General features: G+C 44.8%; 1 protein-coding gene across 1 annotated transcript; it reads left to right on the top strand.

The window, feature by feature from the left end:
• Positions 1 to 1,601: 1,601 nt before the first annotated feature.
• LOC310931117 (GTPase IMAP family member 8-like) lies at positions 1,602 to 9,426 on the top strand (the record flags this gene model as incomplete). The annotated part of the gene is made up of 4 exons (XM_083894227.1): positions 1,602 to 1,701; positions 6,160 to 6,800; positions 7,283 to 7,397; positions 8,751 to 9,426. The coding sequence occupies 4 exons, from the start codon at positions 1,602 to 1,604 to the stop codon at positions 9,386 to 9,388; spliced, it is 1,494 nt and encodes a 497-aa protein (XP_083750353.1). The 3' UTR covers positions 9,389 to 9,426.
• Positions 9,427 to 9,826: the final 400 nt, after the last annotated feature.

Genomic DNA, 9,826 nt, shown 5'->3' with positions numbered 1-9,826 from the left:
ACATCCTGACTGTCAAACTGAAAGTAAAAGCTTGTCTCACCCTTTTATCGAGACTTGCCATAGTTGCAAGAAACCACGTTTATCCTACTCCTTCAAGGACAGCCAGGGCATTGAAAAAGTTCTACCACAACCCTGCAAGTCCTGGAAGATTTAGTGTTTAATGCAGCTTCACCAAAGTATGTTAGTTGTATTTACATGTAGCAGGGACCACACACGGAACGGTCGCAACTCTGTCGTCATTATGTTAAGCCCGTCCACCGACTCATCAAATTTTATATTAAATTACATTATATACAAATCAAATTTGCTACCGCTAGGGTGCATCTAGGCTACCATTTGGCACCACTTTTGCATGTTTCATTTATTTTATAAAAAATGTTGTCCCGTTCTGATTTGCTTGATGATTTTTGTCCGTTTTCACCAGCGTTTAGTACAGCAAAAATGCGACCTTTTGGTAAGGAAAAAATAATAATTTCAAGTGGTTTTAATTGTAAACAAAACATTGTAATTTGATTGTGGACCGCGCCAAGACATCACACACGGTAATAACCAGTTTTATTTGGCTGGGGGTGTTACGATCTCACCTGCACCTTCTCCTCAAATTTTATTATTAGTGTTGTCTTTGTTTTGCTGCTGCCCTTCCTTCCCTGCTCTGACTCTGCAGGGGGGCGTGGCTGACCCAGTTCATCCAAGACACCGGTGATCAACTACACCTGCGCGGCTCCACCTCACCTGCTCCAGATGAGTAATCAGCGGGGCTTAAAGGCGGAGCCTTTCCTCCTCACCGGTGTCAGATCGTTTTCAATCCTACTGGGTAAAGACATGCTGCTAGCTCTCTCGTTGTACTTACCTAGAAAGATACTTACCCGTTCGTCTCCGCTCCAGGTCGTCACGTCTCCTGCTGGTCTTCAACTCTTTGGCTGTTCCGGTCTCCCTACACTCCTGGGATCTCCTGTGCCACGTTCGTGAGTTGTTTTCCACTCTGGATCACCGCCGACCTGCCGAGTCACCCCCACAGTAGCTGCAAGGACAATTTTCCACCTATCTCTCTATCTATCCCCTATCACTTCCCACTTTTGGGAAGTCGTTTTTTGTTATACGTTTTTGTAAATAAATTTTTGTTTGTTTTGAAATAGCCACTTCCGTCTCCGTCTGCTTTCGGGTCCACGCCACTAATCATTACAGAGGGGCCTCTTTCAGATACCAGGGGTGAATAACACACAGAATATGATGAGGGGTCCTATTAAGATATCACATAACTTAAGTCATAAAAAATAAGACGTGTGAAGTCACTGATGGAGGCAGCAGTGGATCAACAACTCCTGTGTACTGTGATGTAAAAATAGCTGATTTTCTCTATGTAGTTTGGTGCAGTGGAATAAATGTTATTTAAAGTGACACAAACTTACTCATTAATCTGGCAGTGGGCACAGAACTGTGGATTTTGAAACAACTGCTGCTGTTTTTTTTGTTAGAAATGCTGCGTCATAAAGTTCCTGCAGTTTAGAAGAAGTGCTGCCATTTCTTGTAAATGCTGAGGGAGGGAGGGAGGGAGGGCTGAGGGTTTGAGCTTGACTTTTACTTTCAGTTTGACAGTCAGGATGTGGCTGGGAGCTTTAAAAGACGCTGAGGCTGAACACATTCCTCATTCACTCTTCAGCTCTGTTACAGGACCAGACGTCAACATGAGCAGCAGCGCAGGTGAGTCACTGTTTTCACTCTTTGTTCTCAGACAATCTGTGTTTGTATTATGTAGTGTTGTATTCCCAGTATGCGCAGAGAGCGCGAGGCATTGTTGGCACAGGGTGGGAGAGAGAGAGAGAGAGAGTGAGGTCTGCACTCTTGGTCATCAGTTAATTTACTTATTTTTGTGTAGGTAATATGTTGTGAAATATGTTTAAACTTAAATAAACTATGATCTACAGGTAGTTATGTTTCGTTGTATTAGTTTGTCCTGTTATTGATGTCATGCTGTCATCACCTGACAGTCTGGCTGATTGAAAGCCTCCAGATGTAGCGGATGCAACGCACACCAGATGCGCGATGCAAATACTATGCATAAATATTTGAATATCTGTGTTTTTTAAGAGGGAATATTCGAATATCATTTTTGAGCATTTTTGACAGCCCTAGTAAGCATGTCTTAGAATATCAAGTTAAGGTCATCACCCTCCACATTTGCAGGTAACACGGGGAATTTTTATAAGAGATGTTGATTTGCACAGTCAAAGTTCTGTATTTTGACTGGAATTGTCTTTATTCTTCACTTCATTAGAATCATGAGTAGCTCTACTTTGTAAACAGCATCATTTTCTGGGGCCATGTGAACCTGTACTAGTGTGTAGTAGTACAGGTTCAGTATTCATGACAGTAAAATAGACCACCCTAAGTTAATCTAATGCAGTAATTCTGTTCTCAACCAGTAGAAAATGCTGTGAACACCTGATTATGCATAAAACAAAAAATAAAGTCATATACCGTGAAACCGTTCAAATTTTGAAAAATACCGTGATATATATTTTTGGTCATACCGCCCAGCCCTAGTATTATGTCCACAAGTGTTCTGCATTCACTTGAAAACACACAAAAAAGATACATTTCTGTGATTTTAATTGCTAATGCTAAACCCTCATAACGTCGTTTACACAGCGTGGTTTTCTACAAAACTTGCAGGGAAACACAAAATATTTCCACACCAGTGATTTCATGTTCAGTCAATGTGTCGCCCAAATCATCCAAATCATCAGTTGCCACGATTACCATCAGTTGGCCGCAGCTTCAGGTTAGCGGTGGGAGCTAACATGTAGTCGTCGTGCTACAATGGCTACACCCATGTTGTGATTCAACTTGTAATAGGTCAGAAAATATTAATACAAATGATTAATTATTTTTAATAATTAATTTTGTTATTAATTTTCTTTAAAACCCTTGCACGGGGCACCATTATGTTGTGGTTCAACAATAGTGGCAATAATTTGATTGATAAAAATAAAAGTAATAAACATGAATTAATTCGTTTTAATAATTAATTAACTTTAGATCGGGGCACCACCCTGAAATCAGGGAAAAGACAATCAACCTATGCCTTTCAAAATCAGTCTAAAGGCCACATTATACTTCTCCGACTGCGTATGCGTTATCCGTCTGCGTCACCACGGAGACGCCTCGAGCATTTATACTACTGCGTCGTGGTGACGGACACTCGCTGCAATTTCCCGCCCGATCTGTAGGGGTCGCTGCGCAAGGTTGTTGTGCTTCTGGCTACAGTGAGCAATGGCGTCCGAGAAAGAAAGAGAGAGAAAGACTGTTGTTGTTGAAACAGTGGCCGTTTCTCACTTTTCTGTGTCACGGAACGCAGTTTTAAGATAATTTGAGGCGAGAAATTGGCCATTTAGGGTCTAAACATGTGCTGTGTGTGTTAAGATATGACGTATTTATAGTTCGGCAGCGGCGTTATCGGCGGAGATCAGCTCCGCCTCTGTCAGGACGCCCGGAGCGCTTTGAGAGCCGGCACAGAGTAGCTTAGCTCAGCCTGTCCTGAGGACCAATCGCAGCTCTTGCCGTCTCCGTCGTCCCTTGACGGAGTGACGGACACTTAAAAAATATTTCGTGCAGACGGAGACGACGCAGAGGCTCTTCGACAGTCTCTGCGTCGACGCAGAGTCTCTACGTAGCCTACGCAGAGCACTTTACGCAGAAGTATAAATTGGGCTTAAATAATCACTGTTATTGACTATATCAAAGATATCCCAATTGAACAGTAATGAAGGTATGAATCCGAGCACTGACCCTCGCAACCACCGTTTGTCACAACATTCATGTACAAAAGACACAGAGCGTTCTTTAAGTGAACAAAAGTAACAATTTATTAAACCAAATAACAAGAATCAATTAGACAATTTGATTCACCAACATTAAATATCCAAGGTTAATGGAATTATCTAAGTCAATGAACATTAAAGCATAAATGATAATTTGGTACTTTGAATCAATAAATCCTACTTGCTAAAGCTAAAATCACACAAACTATGTACAACATAAACACCAGTGTGTGTGTGTGTGTGAACAAGAAGAGATAAGATAAGAGAAGGGAGTGACGCGTTGATAGTCACTCCCCCTTTTGACACCAACATAGTGGAACATGCGCAGTAGCTGTGACTGTAACGCACGCCTCCACCAAAGATGGCGCCAAAACACATTAGGCATCAGGCTGCTAATCTTAGACCGAACATGCGACAGCATGGCTGTAGGAGCGCGTGTTCGACTCAAGATGGCGCCTGTGAGACCTTTCATTCATGAATGAAAGAGAGTTAGTGAATGAGCGCGAGAGATAGCGGGAGTACACGATTGATCTTGCGTGCAGACACAGAGGGTGGTTCGAGCCCAGCGTGTTCTGTGACTGAAAACAGCATCACGTGTCAATGGCAGTAAAAACACACGTACAGACTTGACGTGGGCAACGCCAGGCCAGTCTGTGATTCATAAGGTTTAAACAGCCATCATCTCACCACGTGATCTCTCTGCTCGTTCACAGCAGGGGAGGATACCTGCGGAGCGCAGCGTTGCAGTGTATGCTCCGCATTCAACAGTAAAATCACAATAACGAACACCAAACGTAAACAAAGAAACATGTGGTTATGATGAGAGCGTGTGGATGCGCAGTCCAACACGTTCAACACAAAGAAAATTAACAAACACAGAAATATAACCTAACCCTGGATTTCCACTGGACGCGGAACGGCCGCGGAACGGCAGCGGCGCGGTTCTGCTTCGTCCTCTCCCCAGCGGCAATCCCCACCGGGCGCGTTACGGCAGCGGCGCGGAGCCTTGGGATAATCTTGAAGGGACGCGAGTTCGCGAGATCCAGCGATAGACTGTGTGTATAAAGTAAACAACAACAACACAGCTTCTTTTCATTCTCCGACGTGGAAGAACTGTTGATCTGGTGTCATAAATGATTTTATGTTTCTCCACTTCAACAATCAGTCTGTCGTCGTACATTATGACTCTCCGAGACGCTCTGATTAATTGACTGTTTACCTGGGAGCAGCGGTGACGACGTAATGTTGATGTGAAGTTGTGACAGGCTGTATGATCTGCGTATTGTGTTTTATTTTGAAAGGGGGGCGGAAATGTTTTACTTTGATTCTGTGTCGGACTTCCTGTCTTGTGCGATCTGCTTCGTTGAAATTTACGAGGTTCAGCAGCGGCAACGGAAAAAATAGAACTGATTCCTATCGATAGCGCTGCGGCGCGGCGAGCCGCTTCTGGGCAGCTGCTGAGACGCTCCGCAGCGCGGCCGGTGGGAAAGCTCTCATTGATTAGAATGGAAGCGATTTGCAACGGCGACCGCGCCGCTGCCGTTTCGCGGCCGTTCCGCGTCCAGTGGAAATCCAGGGTAACTCTGCCCAGAACACATTTGCACATTTTTGTGGTCAGTCCATGGATTCGGTTCAGTTTGTTGGAACCGTGGAGTGTGGACGGGCCGTTATTTGGCTCACAGCGGACAGCTGTTGATCCTCGTTGTCTCTGAGTGGGGCGTCGGGTATGGAGCGATGCGCCGGCGGAGATGCGGGCGGCTTCTTCAAAAGGCGCATAGTTCGTGCTGCCGGAGCCGCGTGGCCCGAGGGCCAGGGTCCCCCGAGCAGGAACCAGTGCAGCAGGCAAGAGCGAAGGAACAAGAGGGGAGGAAGAAGAGAGGGAAGAAAGTTTTGTCTTCCAATTTATATGTTTTATCAGTCGGGGGATCATAAAACAGAGACGGCCAATGAGACTTAAAGGATTCTGCCCCCCCCTGGGGGGCTCTCCGGTCATAAACCCCATGTGGTGTTACAAAATGGAGCCTGCAGGCTTTGTTAACTCACAGTCAGGTTTCGAATCCTGCATACAGGCCTTAGTCAGAGAACAATAGATTTCAGCCATACTGTTAGGGCCCAACAACCCACAACACTTTGTTTTTTCTCCTCTGGCACGTTTGCAGGACGTCACACTGGAGGCGTGGCTAAATACTCGATTCCACCTTTGCTTTCAAAGGTCGAGATCGTGACGTTGTTTTGATATTTGATTTGCAATCGAGATCATGAGACCCAATCAAACATGTGCCCAACACAACCACCACTGAGTTCAAAGAATGATGATGTTTGTTCTTCTTCTTCACAGCGAACATAAGAAATGACCAGGAGCTGAGGATTGTGTTGGTGGGGAAGACTGGTGTTGGGAAGAGTGCCACAGGAAACACCATCCTGGGAAGAGAGTGTTTTATAACTGATTTCAGTCCCAAGTCTGTAACCACCTACTCTGACAAGGACAGAGCTACGGTCGATGGACAGCAGGTTGCTGTCGTTGACACCCCGGGTCTGACTGACAGCAGGTGTGATGAGAAACAAACACAGAAAGCCTTAAATCTCATCAACTTCGCCGCACCAGGTCCTCACATCTTCCTGGTGGTCGTCTCACTGCTGGGCAGGTTCACTGACGAGGAAATTAAGGCGGCGCAGATGATTCAGAAAATCTTTGGTGAGGCTGCCAACAGATACAGCATGGTTCTCTTCACCAATGGTGACCTTCTTCCCACTCCCATCGAGGAGTACTTCTCGAAAAGTGAAGAACTTAAAGAGCTGGTGGCCAGGTGTAACGGCGAGTACCACGTCTTCAACAACAAGCTGAAGGACCGTGCTCAGGTCACTGAGCTGATGAAGAAGATCAGAAACATCATGGAAAGGAACGGAGGAAGCCACTACACCACTGAGATGTTCCAGGAGGCTGAGAGGGTGATCGAGGAGGAGAAACGTAAACAGAAGGTGCATGAGAAAAGAAGTTTGTTCATGGACATCGTTTTCTGCCCTTTTTTCAACCAAGGCGGCGGCCAAAATCACCCAGGCGGCCCGCCTTTGCCTTAGACAGGCAGGGAAAACCCTGCGTACACAAAAGGAGAAAGCATTCACGACCCTGGTGTTGTAATACTAGTTCCTGTCAAAACTCGTGCTGCTGCATTTTGAATTAACTGAAGGGTTTTAACAGACTTATTAGAACACCCTGATAATAAGGAGTTACAGTAATCTAATCTAAGCATGTGTAGAGAAGTATACCACAGGCTTAAATGTTCAGTATGAAGGAAACTAGTCCAGTGGTTATAAAATATATTCAAACAAATATGTGGCTAAAGAGGAAACATCCTCCAGATGTCAATGATGCAGATATTTGCTGCTGAGATTGCTTCTCAAATTTTCACAGGTTGTCATGGTGGTCAGATTAGATTAAGGATCTTGACTTTTACTTTCAGTTTCACAGTGAGGACGTGGGTGGGAGAGCTTTAAAACACACTGAGGTTGGACACATTCCTCATTCACGCTTCAGCTCTGTTACAGGACCAGATGCCAACATGAACAGCAGCAAAGGTGAGTCACTGTTTTCACTCATTCACCTGTCCTCATCATTCATTCACCTGTCCTCATCATTCACCTGTCCTCATCATTCACTCGTCCTCATCACTCACCTGTCCTCATCATTCACCTGTCCTCATCATTCACCTGTCCTCATCATTCACCTGTCCTCATCATTCACCTGTCCTCATCATTCACTTGCGCTCATCATTCACCTGTCCTCATCATTCACTCGTCCTCATCATTCACTCGTCCTCATCACTCACCTGTCCTCATCATTCACCTGTCCTCATCATTCACCTGTCCTCTTCATTAAACTGTCCTCATCACTCACCTGTCCTCATCATTCACCTGTCCTCATCATTCACCTGTACTCATCATTCATTCACCTGTCCTGATCATTCATTCACCTGTCCTCATCATTCATTCACCTGTCCTCATCACTCACCTGTCCTGATCATTCATTCACCTGTCCTGATCATTCATTCACCTGTCCTCATCATTCATTCACCTGTCCTCATCACTCACCTGTCCTGATCATTCATTCACCTGTCCTCATCATTCATTCACCTGTCCTCATCATTCATTGAACTGTCCTCATCATTCATTCACCTGTCCTCATCACTCACCTGTCCTCATCTTTCATTCACCTGTCATCATTCACCTGTCCTGATCATTCATTCACCTGTCCTCATCATTCACCTGTCCTGATCATTCATTCACCTGTCCTCATCATTCATTCACCTGTCCTCATCATTCACCTGTCCTGATAATTCATTCACCTCTCCTGATCATTCCTTCACCTGTCCTCATCATTCATTCACCTGTCCTCATCACTCACCTGAGTTGAATGTTGAGGAGCTTTTTCTCCAAATGAGAACAGCAGAGTTGTTTTGTTGTGGTTACATCTACGTCTTTATGATGCACATGGAGACGTCCTGTGATTTGCTACGCGATCATAACGTCGTTTTCACGGCGTGTTTTTTTTTTTTTAAAAAACACAGAACACAAAATATTTCCACACCAGTGATTTCATGTTCAGTCGATGTGTCGCCCAAATCATCAGTTGCCCCGGTTACCATCAGTTGGCAGCAGCTTCAGGTTAGCGGTGGGAGCTAACATTTAGTCGTGCTACAATGGCTACGCCCACAACACTTTGTTTTTTCTCCTCTGGCACATATGCAGGACGTCACACTGGAGGCGTGGCTAAATCCTCGATTCCACCTTTGCTTTCAAAGGTCGAGTTTGTAACGTCGTTTTGATCAATATTCTATTTACAATGGAGATCATGACACCGAATCAAATATGCCCCCAACACAACCACCACTGAGTTCAAAGAATGATGTTTGTTCTTCTTCTTCTTCACAGAGAAAATAAGAAATGGTGAAGAGCTGAGGATTGTGTTGGTGGGGAAGACTGGTGTTGGGAAGAGTGCCACAAGAAACACCATCTTGGGAAGAGAGTGTTTTAAATCTGTAACCACCCACTGTGACAAGGACAGTACTACGGTCGATGGACAGCAAGTTGCTGTCGTTGACACCCCGGGTCTGTTTTACAGAAGGTGTGGTGAGAAACAAACACTGAAAGCCTTAAATCTTTGCATCAACTTGGCCTCACCAGGTCCTCACATCTTCCTGGTGGTCGTCTCACTGGGCAGGTTCATTGACGAGGAAATTAAGGCGTTGCAGAGGATTCAGGAAATATTTGGTGAAGCTGCCGACAGGTACAGCATGGTTCTCTTCACCCATGGGGACTTTCTTCGCACTGACATCAAGGAGTACTTGTCGAAAAGTGAAGAACTTCAACGGCTGGTGGCCAGGTGTAACGGCGAGTACCACGTCTTCAACAACAAGCTGAAGGACCGTACTCAGGTCACTGAGCTGCTGGGGAAGATCAGAAACATCGTGGAAAAGAACGGAGGAAGCCACTACATCACTGAGATGTTCCAGGATGCTGAGAAAAAAGTTTTATCGTCTGTTGACTGGTCGTACTGTGTGATCCTGTAAAAATCACCTTATCATCTAAAACCGCGGTTCCACGGGCTACATACACACACACATATATGTATGTGTGTATATATATTTATATATATATATCTTAATAGGACCCTGCAATCATATTCTGTGTGTTATGTTATTCACCCTGGTATCTGAAAGGGTCCCCTCAGACAAATAAAACTAATTATTATGTATATTGGCTATTGATTAAACTGTTGATCAAACTATTGGTTCTTGGAAAGTCTCTGTTTGTCTTTATTGTCTCAGCAGTCCTGCATGTCTCACCTCTACATGACCATGTACTGCATAAGTACAGTGTATTTATGTCGTTTTAGCGCCCCCTGTGGTGAGCCACGTGTGTCTGAATCCTTCATTCCAGGACCTCATTGACTCCCTGATAATTTTAGTAGAATACAGTCATTATTGCCTTTTCAATTCACCTGAGTT

The sequence above is a fragment of the Microchirus variegatus genome (genome assembly GCF_963457635.1).
Source record: "Microchirus variegatus genome assembly, chromosome: 8".
NCBI classification, from domain to species: Eukaryota; Metazoa; Chordata; class Actinopteri; order Pleuronectiformes; family Soleidae; genus Microchirus; species Microchirus variegatus.
This window is presented reverse-complemented; position numbering and strand designations above follow the sequence as displayed.